Source organism: Triturus cristatus, chromosome 3_2, assembly GCF_964204655.1.
Source record: "Triturus cristatus chromosome 3_2, aTriCri1.1, whole genome shotgun sequence".
Classification (NCBI taxonomy): Eukaryota; Metazoa; Chordata; class Amphibia; order Caudata; family Salamandridae; genus Triturus; species Triturus cristatus.
Genome location: NC_140584.1, coordinates 1,138,001,751 through 1,138,022,294, shown reverse-complemented (window position 1 = coordinate 1,138,022,294; position 20,544 = coordinate 1,138,001,751). Strand labels below are relative to the sequence as shown.

At 44.1% G+C, this 20,544-nt stretch overlaps 1 protein-coding gene across 1 annotated transcript in view; it reads left to right on the top strand.

The window, feature by feature from the left end:
• The window catches only part of LOC146859269 (germ cell-specific gene 1-like protein), a 162,711-nt gene that overhangs the window by 99,534 nt on the left and 42,633 nt on the right, over window positions 1-20,544 (top strand). Inside the window, exon 4 of the mRNA XM_085649954.1 lies at window positions 19,401-19,448. Coding sequence (XP_085506080.1) covers window positions 19,401-19,448 — 48 coding nt within the window. The remainder of the gene's footprint in view (window positions 1-19,400; window positions 19,449-20,544) is intronic.

Genomic DNA, 20,544 nt, shown 5'->3' with positions numbered 1-20,544 from the left:
TTTGGAGTGGTAAGGGTTGGTCGTCGTATAGATGAATTTTGTCTCAAAATCGTGAACATAGAGGCAGGCTATACTAGGAGCACAAGTCATGCCCATCGAAGTGACATGGGTCTGTAAGAAATACTCTCTTTCGAACTCAAAATAGTTTTTAGTTAAAGCTAATCTTGCACACTCAATGATGAATTTGATCGGAGTGATTGATGTCCAATTTTCATTATTTAACAACGTTTCTATTACTTCTAGTGATGATTCTTGGGGAATGCTGGTATACAGCGCCTCCACGTCTTGAGTAATAAAAAGATCTGTTGTTTCATCAAATGACAATGTTTGAAATTTAGTCAAAATATCTTGAGTGTCTTTGAGATACGAAGGCATTCTCTGGAGCATTGGTCTGAGAAAATGGTCTGTAAATTTCGACAAAGGCTCCAAGATCGATCCGATCCCAGATACAATCGGCCTTCCCGGTGGATTTAAGTTCTTATGCACCTTTGGTAGAATGTAGAAGTAGGGAACTTTCGGATTAGCTTTTTTTAAGAAGCCTGCTTCTGCTGTTGTAATCCATCCCTCTTTTGCTGCTGCATTTACCATGGCCAGAATATTTTGTTTCAAATCCTCAGTTGGATGCCTCTGTAGACGCATGTAGTTACGAGGTTCATCCAGTAACTTTCTACATTCTTTTTGGTACATATCCAGTGGCATCACCACTGTTGCACCCCCCTAATCAGCTGGTTTTATTATGATGTCATTCATTCTGTCGATTTCTAGGATGGCATTGCACTCTCTTATTGTCAAATTATTAAAGACTCTGTTTTCATTGTCTTTGAGCTTATCAACCTCCAATGTCACTGCTTTTTCAAACGCCAATAATGCTGGTGGCATTGTGTGGTTAGGTGGAGTAAAATCTGACTTTCTTCTCAGGCCGGTGTTTTTGTCCTCCTCAATTTCTTGTGAAACGTCTGCCTCCACAAAGAAAACTGATAGTCGTAACCTGCGGAAAAATTCTGTTCAATCCTCAGGTCAAAAAGATTTGACTCAGCCGTGGGTACAAAGCCTAATCCTTTGTTCAAGACCGATTGTTGAGCCGGGGAAAGAATCTTGGTACTCAGATTCATTATTCCCGTGGGTTCTTGCTGGTACTCGGTCTCGCGTCCAACATCATTGAGTCCTCTTGATTCAATTGCCATTGTACCATGGGGCCTCTCCGGTTTCCTCCTCCTCGGGTTTGGCCCCTCCCTAATAAAGGAGGTTGAAAAGGTTGCCATTGATACACGTATTGTGGGGGTTGAAAGGTCGGTTGCATGTAGGGACCCCATCCAAACGGTTGTTGTTGGAAAGGGCCTACTGATTGATAGTTACCCCGGTTTCTGCGGGAACGACCTCCCCTCTTCTTGTTGTTCCATCTTTGATTTTGACCGTCCGATGAGGAGTCACTTGACTTTCTAGTGGACCCTGTGCTGTCCATGTCTGAGAAGTCAGATGTATCCTTTTCAGTCGGGCTGTAATCTTCTCTGGAATATGAAAAGATGTTCTCATATTTAAAGCGTTTCAAATCCTTTTGGAATTTAACGATCTTTGCTTGTGTGAGCTATTCCTTGTATTCATTGATTATCTTATTGTTTTCCTCTAGTTTCTTTTTAAAGGCGCCAATGGTGACTTGGGTCTTTAAACCGTTTTCCATAGTTTTGATTTCTATTAACAAGGCGTCAGAAAGTCTCCTTGCTGTTTTTATGATCAAGACCAGTCAGTCTCTCATGCATTTCCATGCTATGAGAGACCAGCTGCGTCGAAATTCAGGATCATTGAGAAAGATTCTGGGGGCATTTGAGACAATTATACCATTTGGAGCAATGTTTCCCCGCAGGCACTTTGCCAGTTGTTCGACTGACCTGAGAAGAGGGGTCAGAGCACGCCGCGCTTATCGATGCTGTTCTGCCGGTTCTGAGGCTTTTTAAATCCCCCCTGTTTTGTATTTAATTTTATTTTTTGTTATCTTTGCCTTGCTTTTAGACCACTGTCCGCTTACCTGCACATTAATTTGTAAAATCACCGCGCTTTTGCGGGTCCTGTCCCGGCCACTCGGTTCTTTGGCGGCCATATTGGAGGGGTGAAGGACGCCTGGCGGCGCTATTTGATTGGACGGAGGAGCGTCACAAGGACGCTTGTCCTCTTTTAAGGAGGGTAAAATCCTAGGGGCAGTCTTGCCAGTTGTTCGACTGACCAGAGAAGAGGGGTCAGAGCGCGCCGCGCTTATCGATGCTGTTCTGCCGGTTCTGAGGCTTTTTAAATCTCCCCTGATTCGTATTTAATTTTATTTTTTGTTATCTTTGCCTTGCTTTTAGACCACTGTCCGCTTACCTGCACATTAATTTGTAAAATCACCGCGCTTTTGCGGGTCCTGTCCCGGCCACTCGGTTCTTTGGCGGCCATATTGGAGGGGTGAAGGACGCCTGGCGGCGCTATTTGATTGGACGGAGGAGTGTTACAAGGACGCTTGTCCTCTTTTAAGGAGGGTAAAATCCTAGGGACAGTCTTGCCAGTTATTCGACTGACCTGAGAAGAGGGGTCAGAGCGCGCCGCGCTTATCGATGCTGTTCTGCCGGTTCTGAGGCTTTTTAAATCTCCCCTGTTTCGTATTTAATTTTATTTTTTGTTATTTTTGCCTTGCTTTTAGACCACTGTCCGCTTACCTGGACATTAATTTGTAAAATCACCGCTCTTTTGCGGGTCCTGTCCCGGCCACTCGGTTCTTTGGCGGCCATATTGGAGGGGTGAAGGACGCCTGGCGGCGCTATTTGATTGGACAGAGGAGCGTCACAAGGACGCTTGTCCTCTTTTAAGGAGGTCATGCAGACGCACATCGGATACGCGCAGCGGGTTCGCCGGATCCCCTTGGCCAAACTGCCCGATGTAAGGAAAGTTTACTCCCGAGAGGACATATTGTCATTACGTCCCCTGAAAGACACTACTTGTAAGTACATTTACAGAGGTGCTAAACTATTTTCTGGCTGTGGGATTTGTCAGTTGACCCAGCCAGCGAAGGGGAGGAACACTTTGTGTATGGCTCTGTTGAATTGTAGGTCTCTTGCCAGCCACTCACTAGAAATTAATTTCCTCATACAAGATCATGAGTTAGATATTTTGTTTCTCACGGAAACGTGGACTACATCTTGCTCTGGGGCTGACATAGTTCGATCCCTCCCCCCGGGCTTCCTCATTTACCATCTGGATAGGCCGGTGGGGCGAGGGGGCGGCATCGCCATCATATATAGAGATGCTTTTGTGTGTAGGGCTCAGCCTGGTGGGGTGCTAGACTGTGAGAGCTGTCAGTTCTCCCTACGGATTTCACCCACGGTGTCGGTGTCAGGATTATTGGTCTACCGTCCTCCAGGCTGTGTGGGCAAGTTCGTCAGTTCACTGATGGAAACAGCTATGCTTTTGGCCTCTTCTACGGCCAATTTTATGGCGTTAGGAGACTTTAATCTCCACTTCAATGACCCAGCGGATCCTATTGCTGTTGATTTGCTGGTTGATTTTAAAGGCTATGAGTTGAGTCTAATTAATGCAGGTGCCACGCACAATAAGGGGCATTTGTTGGATCCCATTTTTTCGAACATGCCCCATCTGAGGTCTTTGCCCCCTTGTCCTCTCCCGTGGTCAGACCATTTTTTGGTCCCTGTTACGTGGCAGGTTGAACTAATGGCCACCCTCCTCCCTAAGGTTCATACGTTGGAGAGAGCTTGGTCTAGGCTTTCGGTGGACAAGTGGAGCACTATTCTTGAAGGGATGTGTCCTTCACCAGTCTCGGACCCAGTAATTGCAGATGCAAACTTCAATCAATGGCTGACCAGCTCTCTTGATGTCATTCTCCCTAAAAAGAGAGTGTTAAAAAGGGAGAAGAGGATGGGCTCTGCTCCATGGTATACTCCTGAGTTGAGATCTCTCAGGAAGGGTTGTAAGAAGTTGGAGAGGGCATGGAGAAAAGAAGGGGTGGAAGCCAGACGAGAGGAGTATCGCTCGGCAATCAGGGTGTATAAATCTGCTCTGCGATGGGCCAAGGCGCACTTTTTTGAGGAGAGAATAAAAAGCTCCTCTAACTCCTCTAGGGAGACTTTCAAAGTGGTAAAGGAACTTCTTAAAGTTCCTGAGCCCCCGGTAACCCATGACAACCCAGGCGAGAAATGCAAGGAGTTGGCGAACTATTTTAATATGAAAATAGAGAACATTATCAGTGCCCTTCCCCAAGTGGTCCAGAGTACAGATATTAGTAGTCAACCTTGGGGTGTTCTTGTACAGCTGGATACCTTTGGGTCAGTCTCAGTGGACGAAGTCCTCAGGGAATTGGGTTCTTTGAAAAGTGGCTCCCCTAGGGACCCTGTCCCTATGAGATTCCTGAAGCAGGTAGCAACCACTATTGCGGCTCCGGCTACCAACCTTATTAATGCATCCTTTGTCCAAGGACTGGTGCCACCGAGCTGGAAAAGAGCAGTGGTAAAGGCTCTTCTGAAGAAGCCAAATTTAGATCCATCTGATTTGGCTAACTTCAGGCCTATATCCCTGCTTCCTGGACTGGGTAAGATTGCGGAAAGGGTGGTGAACCGGCAGCTGTCACACTTTTTGGAGTCCAACGGCCTGTTGCGTGATTCCCAAACTGGATTTAGGCCAGGGCAGGGCACCGATACCGCTCTCCTGGCAGTCGTCGAGGAAGCTAGGAGCATCTTGGATTCGGGAGGGTCGGTGGCAGTGATCCTCCTGGACCTGAGTGAGGCCTTCGACACGGTGAACCATCAAGTGTTGATCCGACGACTGTCAGATATGGGGGTGATAGGTGTGGCTCTGAAGTGGCTTACATCATTTCTTTGTGAACGGACGTACCAGGTTTGGGAAGACAGTGAACGGTCGGTGTCCATCCCCCTTCAGTGCGGTGTGCCACAGGGCTCTTCCCTCAGCCCTACATTGTTTAATGTATATATGGCCCCCCTGGAGGATGTGGTGGCTCCATTCGGTATTAAAATCGTCAGCTATGCTGACGATACGCAACTGGTGGTCGCCTTATCCCAACTGGTTAATAATCCAGATTCGCTGCACTCTTGTATGTCCAAAGTCCACACTTGGATGTGCGAGTCAGCTTTAAAGCTGAACGGTTCTAAGACCGAACTAATGTTGCTAGGACATAAAAGTCCCTCTCTCCTTTCGGCAGGCTGGCCTAGCTGTTTGGGAACTTTTCCGAGCCCTAAGGAGGAGATCAAAAGTCTGGGGTTCTGGCTGGAACAAGATCTTTCTTTTAGGACCCAGGCGAGAAAAACAGCTGGAGTATGCTTCGGCCTTCTCCGTTCAGCTCGTAAAGTTCTCCCCCTGCTTCCCTGGACATCTAGGAAGCTACTTATTCAGGGGCTTATTGTATCTAGACTAGATTACAGCAATTCCATTTTTTTAGGTGCCCCTGAAGCCACACTGAATAAACTCCAGCAGGTTCAAAATGCCGCTGCTAGGCTGCTTATGAATACATCAAGGATGCAGTCAGCTAAGCCGGCATTGAGGGCCTTGCATTGGCTTCCGGTACGGGAAAGGGTTAAATTCAAGGCTCTTTGCACCGCGCATAAAATTCTTCACGGGAAGGGACCCCCGATCCTGGGGAATTTAGCTGTGCCTTACAAGGCTAATAGGGCCTTGCGTTCCGACCAGAAACTTCTGCTCCAGGTCCCCAGGGTGAAAAGGGCGCGGACTGGAGGGCGAAGATTCTCGGTCAATATTGCCATGCTGTGGAACGGACTTCCTTTGAGTTTGCGCTCTGAGACGTGTTTCTTGCGGTTCCGTAAAACTCACCTTTTTCCTGTCTGACTTCGCTGATCCTGCTTGCTCTATACGGTCGTCGTCCTGGACAAGCGCTGGGATGCCCTAGGGTAACTATGCGCTATATAAAAATCAGATTCATTCATTCATTCATTCATTCATTCATTCATTCATTCATTCATTCATTCATTCATTATTGCCCCTTGTAAAAGTGTCTTAAGTTGGGTCCTTTTAAGCTCAGTGAGTGACTCCCAATCACCATTGTTTTGGGTAACTTGTATCAGTGTTGTGTCAGAGATTAGTGGGGGTAGTGCTAAGATAGGTGATATTTCGTCCTCATCATAGGCCAAACACTCTGCCATTTTTTATTAGAAGAAAAATGGGAAGAGGAGGGAGGGGAAAACAAAATTACAAAATTATCTATGTGCAGATCTATATTGTATCTATCTATATTGTATCTAAAGAAGTGAAAACCAATTTGGTCACAAATTAGACTCTCGGGGCTATGGAGGCCCCTCTATACTCTTTTTCACAAGAGAGAATGAGAGAAGAAGCTCAGTTACAATCTCCCAGGTACTATAATATAACAAAAGGCAACTGCTGTTATCTGTTCTCCGAGAGGACATACAGATTTCCGGAATCAGTTTTTTACCGAGGGATCCCGAACAAATGGTTTGTCCTAGTACATAACCGCTCTGGGTGTTGGAACATCCAAAGATATTGGAGAAGACGCCTCACTCACTAATAGTGATATGCTTCATCATTGGCGTCTTTCCACACCAAGGTAAGAAGGTAAGAAGGTCTTTGGTTGAGTCCGCCCAGGTAGTACCATCTTACCTGGGTGTGGAAAGCCTTTGGGATGCACCCCAAGGCTGGTACATCTAAAGTGCACCAGGCAGGTGTCTGCTAATGCAGAGCCTATACTTTCCGATAGATTAAAGCATCAATCTCTAACAGACTGATGATCCTGGTCCTCTCCCTCTGGAGCAGGTCCCACCCGGCCACATTGCTATGCCACTGCAGGCACACTGCCTTCAACGCTACCTCCTTCTGATGGGAATCAGACCCCAAAACTGGGACAGCCACCTAAAGGGCAAACACGTAGACTGCAACCAGCAGAAATCTGTCTTGCAAAGTACTCTGCTGCCTGCCCTTCTGACTGGTCAGAGCAACAGTCCCAGATAGAAGTGCATAGCTCCAAATCAGCCTGATGTACAAGATCCCCTCCCTTGAAGCAGGCACCACCTGGGCATCTGCTTGGGCCACTGAAGGTGCACCCTCCATCACACCATTACACTGAGGGCCACACCCACCAGCCGTACCAGTCAAACAATTCAAGGGGCCTCAGAGTTGCACCTCAAATGCTGGTACCCCTAAAGTTCACCAGGCATGAACCTCCTTAGGCAGAGTCTCTGCAGCCGTGCTTTCGACAGCTCAGTGCATCTATCCCTATCAGATGTGGTCTTTTACCCCAAGACTAATTCTCAAGGTCTTCTCCCTCAGGAGCAGGCACCACCTGGCCACCTGGTTGGGTCAGGATGGGCTCACCCACCTCCTGCACACTTTCCATCTACAGGGCATCTGCCCCTTTTCCTATGTCTAGTTCGATTAAAGCTATCTAATTTGACACCAGGATGGGCATCGCCATAGTCGCCTCCTCAGGTTCTGTGTAACCATCTCTAGGATGACATCATTCATTATACTCGAGCAGCCGCCTTTCGTACCTTGACATCTTAGGGTCCACCACTAACCCATCCTGGGTAATCTAGGGACCTCACCACCCCTCTCAGATCTCCTCAGGGTCAGTCACTAACCTGCCTGGAGAAACTAGAATACTCACTACTTATGCTCTATCTCTTCAGGGGCTAACTCTTCACCTCCTACCTCAGTAATCATCCCCCTACTGGGCTACCCACCACCCTTGGCCTGCCTTGGGCAACCTATGGGGTCCATGGAAACCCCAACTTTTTCTCTGCTCCTCCCCCCACCGTGGCAGAATTTCTCAGGTACCACTCCACCATCCTGGCGAGAACCCCTAGAGATGCAGCTAACTTCTGGGTGCTCTCCTGCCGCACCCTTCCAGTGTTTTTTGGCTTGTGCCAATGGCAGGAAAATCTCTGCCTAAAGCAATGACTCAACGTGGACCCCCGGATGTGAAAGCTGCCTGTCCCATGATAAGAGCGAGAATTTCCTGAAGCCCCCCAATCACCTCTTACAATCCAAGAAGCAAGGCCCACCCCTTCCTCAAATCTATGGTGTGAGTACCTTTCGCAGTCCCTAAACCTATAGCATATGTTTTTTTTTTCTTTCTAAAATGGCATAAAGGAAAGGTGTGCTGTGCTGGGATGCCATTTTCCCAGCTGTCAAGTTTTCATGAACAAGTAGTTTTGCATTAAAAAAACAATCTTATTTACCAACTTTTTGCATTTTTCTAAGAGATAGTCCATGTTCCCTAATTTCTGTGGTTTCAGCCCACTTGCAGTTTGTGCTGGAAACAGGTGTGTAACCCACGGGTGATCCTGGAAAACAATACACTTCTGAAAAATAGATAAAATTCTGAATTCAGCAAGGGGTCATTTGTGTAGATTGTAATAAAAAAGTTTGAAAATGAGTTGCAAAAAAAGTAATTTGCGGCAACGTTTTCATCTGTAACGTCTTGTCATGATGGATGTTTTACAACAGCTATATCATTATGGTCGACAGACTCGTCTGGTTACAAAGATATATAGGGTTTGTAGGTTCTCCAAAAACACACGCTACCCAAAGTCAACAACTGAGCTGCACATCAGAATGATTTTTCATTGTGTGTCAACTATACAGCAATTCATTTGCTAAAACATAAAGAATGAAAATGAGTTTGAAGGAAACCAATTTATTTCTGGTGGCCCATACTATCATGTTATTCAGAGAGGATTTTGCAAAATATCTACTTTCTTCCACACTGGCACTGTCTTACATTTGGGGTTACAGATGCTTGGTAATAACAAATGGAATACTAGTCGGTGGTTGCACAGTCAAAAATAATTGTACCCCACTTGTATGGCTGGGCCTGGAACCTGCAACACAAACAAACCCAAAATAAGACCTGGGTACATCACATCCAACCCAGCAAAATCCACTATTTCTTTCCACTATATGTGTAGCTGTGGATTATGGATCATAGCTCAGCCACACGTAGGAGAAACTACCATGCCCAGACATTTGTGAAATCTTGACACCAAGTGGAGTCCAGGTTGGTATGACTAGTGTGGTTCTACTATCACCGAGTCATCTCGAATGTATTTTGATTAAAATTATACCTCACTTATGTAGCTGGGCCTAACACAAAAGCGCGGGGAACAACCTTTACAACGCAACTTTTACAACGCACTACACTTACAACGCATTATTTACAATGCAACATCCACTACAACGCATTCCATTACATAGCATGACACTACAACGCATTTTTAAAAACTAACTTTACAACGCATTCCATTACATCGCATACTACCTTTACAACGCATACCATTACAACGCATAATATTACACTACACTATCCAACACTTACCCTACTGTTGCACCCCCTGGAGTTAGAATAGTAATTTTTACCCCTATACTATCCAACACTTACCCTACTGTTGCATCCCCTGGAGTTAGAATAGTAATTTTTACCCCTATACTATCCAACACTTACCCTACTGTTGCACCCCCTGGAGTTAGAATAGTAATTTTTACCCCTATACTATCCAACACTTACCCTACTGTTGCACCCCCTGGAGTTAGAATAGTAATGTTTACCCCTATACTATCCAACACTTACCCTACTGTTGCACCCCCTGGAGTTAGAATAGCAATTTTTACCCCTATACTATCCAACACTTACCCTACTGTTGCACCCCCTGGAGTTAGAATAGTAATTTTTACCCCTATACTATCCAACACTTACCCTACTGTTGCACCCCCTGGAGTTAGAATAGCAATTTTTACCCCTATACTATCCAACACTTACCCTACTGTTGCACCCCCTGGAGTTAGAATAGTAATTTTTACCCCTATACTATCCAACACTTACCCTACTGTTGCACCCCCTGGAGTTAGAATAGTAATTTTTACCCCTATACTATCCAACACTTACCCTACTGTTGCACCCCCTAGAGTTAGAGTAGTAATTTTTACCCCTATACTATCCAATACTTACCTTAAATGCAATTTAATATTATGCGTTGTAATGGTATGCGTTGTAAAGGTAGTATGCGATGTAATGGAATGCGTTGTAAAGGTAGTTTTTAAAAATGCGTTGTAGTGTCATGCTATGTAAAGGAATGCGTTGTAGTGGATGTTGCGTTGTAAAAAATGCATTGTAAGTGCATGCGTTGTAAAAGTGTGCGTTGTAACGACATACATCCCAAAAGCGCCCATAACAATATATGGAGATATTGATAATAGGGGTAGCTGCTGAAACTGGGCCCGGGCTCAGGCACCACCAAGGGAATCCTATCAAGTCCACACATTTCTGAAAACTAGACAGCTGGTGGAGTCCAGGGTGGTGTGCCATTATGTATCCCACAAGGGTTTCTTACACACAGTGCCTTGCAAACCTCATACTTTGCCTCAAATCATGCATTTTCCTTGCAATTCTATGATAAAAACTCAGGGAATCCGCAGAAATCCACAAAATTCTTACCACACAGCGTACCCAAAATGTCACAATGGAAACATTACTCCATTTGTGTGGCCCGGCCTGCTGGCCGGGACAAGAAAGGGCCCAAGTTGTCACATGGACGGATATCATTTTTCTACCCATTCAGTATTGCAAGTGGGACGATATTGAGATTTAACCCCACTCTGCTAGCATATATGTAAAGACAACCACAAAAAGAATTAAAAGTTCCTCTAGCTTGCCATGGGGAAGAGGACACTTTTGACCCCAGAGGAGTCGGAATATTGTTGAGACTTTGGGGTGATGCTGGAGTCTGATGTCAGGATGAGCCAGACCCCACAGCATCACTGATTTTTTCTTTTTTTTTTAAAGATCCGGAGGCAAACCCACTTTCTGCTCCCTGAGAGGGTGGAGAGGCAGAAAGACAAGTTTGCTTCTTTTGAGGTGGGTAGATTGCCCAATGCTAGGGTGGGCCGCCTGCCACCCTTCGCTTTGCCCAAATGTAAAATCCTTGGTGATTAGTGGTTCTTTATAGGCCCTGGGGGAGGGGGCATATTAGGGGTAACATCCACAATGGGGTAAAGCTACTATCTGCCCCCGGGCATCCTGAAAATCTCTATTGTTCCTTCAGGGTTGGGGTTATTGCTTGATGACATGGTAGGCCACCCCCCTTCTGCCCTGTGTAGGGGGCAGAAGGGCTGGTTTGCTGTCTTTGGCGTGGGCATATGGCTTGAAGCCAGGGTAAGAGGCTTACGCTAAACTGTCTGGTGTCTAGTGGGCTTTCTGCCCTCACAAAGGGCAAATTGGGGGCAAATCCCCTGTACAGCCCCCAAAAAAGCCATCCCCTAATGAACCGACATTGAATAACTGAAGAGATCAGTCACACATTGCTGGACAATTTGGAGGACTTTAATATAGTCCACCACTGCTGGTCCCAAATATCTATAGAATATGATAGCTTCTTTACATCTCTCAAAGACACTCGGATAGAGGAGGCTCCCTCCAAGCATGCCAGCTCAGGACCGCAACTATATGCAAAATTTCAGATGGGACAATCCAATTCAGTAGCCAGCTAAGCTGCATATATCATAAAGGGACCTGCAGAGCTGTACAAAGCTACCAGCATTCTTAAAAAAACATAAAACTGTGCGTCTGTCTCTCACACTTCATCATCCAACACACTGAAACACGCTGCATCTCTTAACAGAATAATTGCGCCTCGGTGGTCATCACTCAAGACATGGAAATACTTGCCACATTGGATCAAAACAAAGACAATATCATACCAGCCACACACGCTACTCTGTGTAGAGTGTTACTTATGTAGGCAAGCGCTTTAGCTCCCCACCTTGGGGCAGTAAGTGCTATATAAATTCTGCAGTACAATATAATACGATATTCGCATCAGCCCTGGTCAATACCACACACTGCTAAACATTAATCCATCTCACAGACATTGTGAAAACACCCTCTGGTTCAGGATACAAGGAGCCCCATAATGCCTTGTACATAGCTTGGATTTTTTAGAACACATTGTGGACGCAGTAAAATGTTAATGATAACTAAAGTTTACAGTAGAATAAATGTGCAAGCATTTGCAATATATATATTAAAGATGGAGAAGATCAGCTTTTCACTATGACCTGGTGCTCCCTCAAGCAGAGCGATGCCCAAAGCATAAGCACATTTTTCAGAGGTTTATTAGATTTATTTTACATTAATTTAAATGTAAATGCAAACTTGCACAGAAAATAATGAATTCAGGTGAGAATTCTCTGCAAATCTTTTTTTCAGTTTACCCCCATACAACATCACACTGGTATTCATTCAACAAACCAGATGAAGGTGTCTTTGAATTTCACATGCTTCCTCACTGGGGAATATTCAGTGCATAAATGTAAATCTGTTGCCTCCGTTTCTGGATTTGAGAAATCAAAATATGTAACAATTCTTGGTATGATCTATTGGTTTTGACAATGCTTTTTTGTTTTAATGGTGGATTGCCACTGTGAAACGTGCTTGTATCCATCGTGGCCACAGAGGCATAAATTAGAATTCTAAAAATAAAATGAAATTTATTCAAGGATATTTTTTGTGCACGCAAATGTTCACCCCTGTGGAGGACCCCCGCAATCCTAGAAATCTTTTTGTTATCCAAGAAGTGATCCACTATCTGGGCACACCAAATTTAAAGTGTACTAATTCCAATTGCAGAGCTTCGAAAAAGTCCTGCATTGTTTTGTTTTTGTCACTACATCCCCGAGTCGGGAGTGGGTATTTTGTGCACCTGCTGTCTTTCTTGTATGTGGTAGCTGTTCCTCAGGCTCCCTCACCAGAATCAAACGCTGATTCCCTCGTTACCTGTGGTCACCATGGTAGGCACTAAAGGTACCATCGAAAGTTGAAAGGGCTGACATCTGAATGTATTGTCCCCTGTGTAGGAGGTAACGAATCCTAGTAAAGTATTGTTATCTAAGTAGCGATCAACTGTCTGGCTGATGGCTAACATCATCTTTTGAGGGTTTGTAACTTGTTTTTCGATCCTTTTTACTTCTCAAAGGTACTAACTCAAATTATTCCCATTTTCGAACATTTCTTAGTCTTTACTTCATGTTTATATATTTGAAATGTTGACATCTGTTTTCCTTCACCTGTTTTTAAAAAAAAAACTTTTGTAATCACCTCCCTTGTATTATTCTCCTTAGTGGTTAATCCCTAATCCCACTTTTTCCTTTTGCCTTCCCGTCTTCATTTTGTTTTTCAGTGTGTCATCTCCTATTTATTTTTTAGTTTATTTCTCTTTTGTTTGCTCCTTTTTTGTTTACATACAGGATTCCACACCCCTCTTTTTCTTCTTCCTCCCTTTCTTCTTCTTACCTGCTACTTTTTGTTTTCTTCATTCTTTCCGACTCTAGTTTTCTGTTTTCCTCATTTTTATTGTATTTGTTTTGTTGAAGTTATAACTCTTTTGATTCATTTTGGAATATAAAACTTTTGTGCGGTGAGAGGCAAGATGGCGGTTGTCTATGACCGTAGCAGCGCGCAGACCAGCCGCGAGCCAGTAACTTCAATGCTGCAATAGTGATGCGATGCAGTAATGATCCAGAGATCTGTAACGAGGAATCACTAAACACCCCTAGGACAAACGGGAATTATTTGCATTTAATAGGGACCCTTATTGGGCTGGCGGTACTGAGACACTTTTGTACAGCGGCTTCTAAAGCCCACGTCTGCGTCAGCGATCCATACCTGGCATCCACGTTCGTAGAGGCTGAGGCGGAAGAGATGGGGCCAAAACCAACGGTAGGTGCCTCCAAGTCGAGGGCAGTGCGACTCGTCCTGAGGGGTCAGTCGGAGGCTGGGGATGCCAGCGGGGATGCCGCAGCGGCGGCGACGGCTTCACCAGTACAGACTCCAGTACAGACTCCCAGGCAGGGGCGTCGCGTGCAGCCAGCCGATTCATTCCTGGAGAAAAGAGGAAGAGGCGGGGCAGCAGCGAAGGTACGCCCGGCCGGCCCGGTAGTAAATGGGCATACACATACAGATCCAGATGATATTATCAGGGCGTTTAAGGATTATAATCAAATATTATATCAAGATGATAATGACAAGGATACAGCCGGAGTATTACAGGATATATCCCGCTTAGTGATTAACACCGAACTCAGAGAAGGGCTGGATAGCTTAACTAAAGAAGATTTCGAAAAATAAATTTAATTAGAGGAAGTCCAGGTAGCATTACAAGGAGTGGCATCAGGGAAAGCTGCTGGTCCCGATAAGATTCCGCTGGCGATATATAAGATATTAGGAGTAGTGATAACTCTGCTTCTATTGGACCTGTTCAGGGGTGTTCAATATAGTGGAAGACCCCTTGAATCATGGAGAGAGACGGATATTATAATCTTCCCAAAGAAAGGAAAACCAATAGATAATCCAGCTTCATATCGACCGATCTCTCTGATTAACTCAGATACAAAAATCTATTCAAAGATATTGGCTAAAAGGTTGGGGAGGGTTATAGGACATCGGGTCTCCCCCTGGCAACATGGTTTCATCCTTGGAAAAGAAACAACTGATCATATTTGCAGGGTTATTTCACTATTTGATATCATGACTGGGACGGGGTCCAGATGACTATGATCCTCCTTGATGCCGAGAAGGCATTCGATCAGGTGTCTTGGAAGTTTCTACGGGGGATACTGGAGCTAAATGGTTTTGGATCACAACTTATAAGGGCAATTAAAGCTATGTATTGTGAACCAAAAGCCCGGCTACAAATAATGGGGAAGGAGTCTAGCAATATCATAATAACTAGGGGGACCAGGCAAGGGTGTCCCTGTTCCCCCATACTATTTGCTATATATAAAAACTCTCTGTTGGTTAAGCTTTTACAATCCGAGAAGATTAAGCAGTAGTAACCAGGGGATATGAGACAAAAGTCCTGGCTTATGCTGATGACGTTGCAATATTAACTACGGATCCAATAGAGGCAATTGAGGAAATTATCCAGATAGCGGAGAGATTTGGGCTTCTTTCAGGCTATGCTTTGATTAAAGGGAAGACCATTGTTATTTGTACAGACAATATTGATTTTAACGATCCTAGACAAGCAGACTCGGCAGTCTACCTGGGGGTCCGAATTAGCGCAAAAGTGGACAATGTTGTTAAATGCAATTTCGATCCTTTGGTTAAGTCAATTGCCACGGAGTTAAAGAGAGTTAATGGGCTACATCTATCCATTATAGGGAGAGGGAATTTCTTGAAAATGACAATGCTGTCTAAAATCCTATATTTGTTTCGTTCAATACCCCTCGCGGTGGATAACCATCTATTGAAAACTCTGGACTCTATCTTTTCTAATTTTATTTGGCAGTACGGGAAAGTGAGCAGGGCTTTAAAATATTTAACCCTACCACAAAATAGAGGTGGGCTTACAGTCCCCAATTTTACATTATATTACTGGACAGCCCTTCTCCATCAGATGATCTCCCTGTTTATAGTAGATAGAAATAATGAATTGGAGCAGGATCTGAGAGTACCTACAGTATATGAACTCGCTATAGGGAAGGAAGCGCAAGGGCTGTTACTGAGACAAATGGAGCCGAGCTATTAAAAAAAAGTTCGCTTCAAAGTAAAATATAGCTCATGGAAGATTTGGAGACAAATTTCAAAATTTATGGCGATTCCGAAAGTCTGCAGATATACTTCCCTATGGCGCTCCTCGTTATTCCCTCCTCAGGTATACGATGTTATGGGGAAAAGATGGGAAGGGCTCGGTATAGGTACAATTGGTGACCTCTATGGGGGAGAGCAAGCTCTACAATTTTCAAGGCTCCAGCGTGATTTGGGGATTCCAGCTAACCAATATCTTTAAATTTGTGCAGATTAGGAGTATTCTTACTTTATGTTGGCCTATTAGAGAGGATACCATTGATGGAAGTTATTCCTAGGAAATCAAGTAGAATTTGGAATATCTACATCTTACTACTTGAAAAATTACCAGATGATCTAGAAAAAACTGAGACATCCTGGGCATTGAAACTGGATAATCCAGAGGTGGATATTTATATGAGTTTGTCTTTGACTGCAAAAATACTCAACAGCAGTCAGAAATGTATAGATAATTCACAGGGAGAGAAAAAAACGAAGATAAAAAAGTAGTCGTTGTGTCAAGATGTTTTTGATATAGATCGTATAATGAATATGAACTATATTAATGGTTTAAATTATTCCTTATTGTTAGAACCTTTTGACTCATGATCATTTCCAAGGCACTATTACTAGTGTGAAGCACAGAGGTGAAGTTTATATCCAAACACATACATTTTCACTTGTGCACAATAAAGAAATATTGCTACAACTTTTTTAAATGTATTTCTTTTTCATTTAATCAGAAGAGTGAACATTGCACTGCTGAATTTATTTATTTTGCAAATCCATAATCACCTGATTCTAGTGGAAGCTGGAGAAAGCCGCAGCTCAAGACTCTGTCTACCTTTGGTTCTTGCAGTGGCATCTGCGGGGGGTAGTATTTTCTATGAATCATAGCCAGTGAGGGAAATGAGTAAGCCCTATCTGATCAGGGACAATTTATCGGGGGGATTCTCCCTCGAGAAAATGTTGAAAAAAAGGGTCAAATACTGCAAATTATAGCACAATTCTCAAAAAGGTTGCTAATAAAAACCAAAGGCTCTGTAAGTGCATTCATTTAATGTTCAAGTCATTTCATTGTGTGCCAAGCCCATGAGATCTGATGCTTTCCAAGAGTTTACCCCTTTTTTTTCAAATGTGCTATGGGTGCCCCCATATGTCACAAAAATGACTATAGTATGTCAGGGCTAGTGTCCTGTCATGGTTGTCCCTCCCCATATGACCTCCTACCTTATTCTCATAATTACAGGCAATGTGCCAGCATCAGCATTTTTCACAGATGCCCCTGTGGCAAGAATTGCTTCCAATATACCCGTGCTAAAGTTTTGCAGTGGGTGCCTCTGTAAGCCAAGAATTACCTTGAGTGTGTCAGGACCAACTGCAGACTCACAACTATTTCACCAAATTATCACTCACACTCACTACCAATCGCTCACTTCCATTCACTCACTCACACTCATTGACACTCGCTCTCATTCATTCTCACTTACTGGCACTATCCTGAGCCTGGGGTAGTGGGCTTCTCCTTCTCCTGGGAACATCTGCAATATGACTATGAAATGGAACCTGAAGAGGAGGCGGAGGATCCTGCTGGGTGTTTCGAGCAAAAATATACCACAAACCTAAAAGGCTGAAAAGATTTTGCTGACTTTAAGAGTGGTGGCGGTCTCAGTGCTAGCACTTGGATTGCACTCAAATGCAAGGTCTTAACTCTAATGCAAGGCATTCCCATTTATGAACAGACTGGAGTTCAGGTCTGTGGCAGCAGTGTAGATGAGGATCTGGCGGATCATCAAGTTTCTGCTCAGCTGTCTCCTTGGCCATAGTCTGAGAGGAAGGCGGTGTCCCAGACAAACATGTGCCTCAGGCACAGCCAGTTCCAGCCCACAATGGTCTTAACATTGACTTATCTGAGAGAGAGAGAGAGAGAGATCTCTCTTTAGTAATATTTATTGTTCGGTGACTCTGAGACTGCCTGTGTATGCAAGAGAATCGATATCATTTGGAATGGGGTGGTTCTAGGAGCCAGGATGTAGCAGTCCAAGGAGGCCAAAGATGCCATAGATATCGTGAGTTTTGGGGCTAGGGTTTACGTGTAATGCAAGCAAGTTTGGATATACTTCCTGCATCAAGAGGAGCCAGACGATGCTTATGAGAACTGGTGTGATGTGAATGAAGTGTGTGTTTTTTTAAATAACTCTTCGTGCAGCACCAAGCGCTACCTTCATTGGAGCTTAATGTGCTTTAGGGATCCCACTCAGCAGGGATTACTATACTGGATATGACTAGAGAACGAGCCGTGTTTTTGAAGCCAGTATCTGGGATTAAAACTTTGATATTTCTGAAAATGTTGATTTGGACCTGGGCATTCAGCATTGATACACGCGTTAAAGTTAGGATTCTTGTCCAGTATGAAGCTGAGAAAGTTTATGCAACTGATGATTTTGAGGTTGTCGTTTAAAGCGTTGACCTGGCACAGGCTGTCTTGTATAGGAGGCGAGCTATGAGGGTGGAGGGGCGAGAAGGAGGAAATCAGACTTCAGTGAGTTGGGTTCTAGGTGGTTTAACGAATGTCAGGTTTGTATGTTCTTCAGAGTTTGATCAACATAGGAGATATCTTCTGGAGATAAAACTTTAAAAAAAGTTGTGTATCATGGGGATACAGATGGTAGGAGATGTACAAATATTTCAGGATTGTGTTAAGAGGTTCCATGTACAAGTCGAAAATAGTTGTTGATAGTATTGGACCTTGAGGCACCCCTTGTGTAACAGGAGGCAGTTTTGAAAGAGATCTGTTGAGGTTAATTTGTTGAGAACGATTTTTAAGGTCAGAGGGGAACCATTTTAGTACAACACCTTTTATCCTCCAGGTTTCTTCAGGAGTGTTCAATTGGACATTAAGGCTGACTGTGTGAAATGCCATGGATAGGCCAATGAGAATGAGAAGACAGTAGTCACTATAGTCTAGAAGGCATAGGGAGTGCCACCCACGACCTGTAGAATGGCTTTTTCCATGATGTGACCAGCCTTTAAGCCTGTCTGGAAACTATCTAGTAAGATGTGGTCATAAATATATTGTTTGAGTTGCTCAGAGATACAACTTTCCAAACTTTCTGCAATGAAAATGAGGTGTGTTATTGGTCTGAGATTGATTAGGTTTTTTTGATCAGCTCCAAATTTTTTTTAATGGTCGGGTAACGTTTGCTATTTGCAGGCAGCCTGGAATTTCCCTTCGGCAAGCCAGGAGTTGGTCAGTTCAGTCAGGTACGAGGCCATATGACTGTTGACCTCAACCTCTGCTTACTACTGTAGATATTCCAGCCATAATTGGAGTATCCAACAGGGAAAGCACCTCTAATAGGATGACAAAACACATCGCTGTGTTGTAGTAGGAGGAGAAAATAAGTGCCTGGCTTCTCTGTTTGCTACTGCATGCCGCAACCGATCTACACTGTACATAGTAGGATTGTCGATCATTGCATCTGATTCCCTGCAAAGCCAGAGCTCAGCTTGCCTGCAAACATCTCAACCTCTAACTCTGTTATTAACACTAATCTAAGGTGTGACAAACTGGACTTGACCACATCCCGAGACTGGTCATCGCATGACTACTTCCATGCTCATCCCAGTCCTTGGAGTTTACCTAATGTTGCTAAGGACCAGACAAACACTGAGAGGGATGATGCATTTTTGGTCTGCGGTTCCTCATTGCAAACCCCGCCTCCCTAATGATATTCAGCTCTTGCTACTTATATATTCGCTGTCAGAATTGCATCCGGGAGCCACATTGATGCTCTTTTCTTGCGTTTGTTTTCAGATGAAAAATGCAGGAGTTTCTTGGAGCTTACACCACCCACAGAAAGAGGTAAGATTATAACTTGCACGTGACATCGCTAATAATATCTTACATCTCAAATGACATAATTGATGGATCAGTGATGAGCTCACAAATGGTGTCACCAATGATCAATGACATGGCTTGGAAAGCCCCTAATGTTAGAAGTGCACTCTTAAGAATTTCAGACAGGTTTCTTCTGAGGTGTAAGTGCTGCTGTCTTTGACCTATGGCAGTTCAGGGCTGCAATGGCAGTTCTGAAGTCATCAGCTGAAGGCACTCAGGGGGGCAATCTAAATCCACACTGCAGCCCATTGGTGCACTTTCTGCATCAACTTACAGTGGCCATGCCAGAGACAGCTATGACAGCTGGCTTTAGCCCTCTGAGTATCAGGTTTATGGGTCAGAGCACATTGTTGAGGGAGGTGGGGGGTTGAAATAGGCTTGTGCCCAGGTTCCAGAAATGATGTTAGAACCAGTCAAGCAGGAGAGGGCCACACAAAAAGATAAACCCACCCTCTGTGCATCCAACCACCGCAGCACACCGCCTTGCGCTGTGCTCTGGTGTAATAAGGTAAGATGGTAATAAAGGAAAATATTGCACGTTACCCATTATGTGTTTTGTTACTGTATATATTTATGTAGGTGCAATAAAATGAAAAGATTAAGTGAAATACTGAACAATCGGAAGTTGATTGAAAGACATTAAAATTATTTGATTATAGTCAGAAATGTAGGGTTTTTATCAAAACAGACTTTGCTTTGTTTAATAGCCCATTCTGTCTTTAGAGTTTCTTTAGGCTGCCTTCAGCAATGTACTGCCAACTACGGGTCTTGATGGCAATTGGAATACTCATGTTTAGCTGAGCTTTCATGACTGGACTGCTGATTAGCCAATAGTTCTTAGCTTTCATGACTGGACTGCTGATTAGCCACTAGTTCTTAGCTTTCATGACTGGACTGCTGATTAGCCACTAGTTCTTAGCTTTCATGACTGGACTGCTGATTAGCCACTAGTTCTTAGCTTTCATGACTGGACTGCTGATTAGCCACTAGTTAAGCTCAGAGATGTTTTAGGCTCCTCCGGTAATGTTCAGCTAATATTTGGGCTTGACTGCAATTAGGA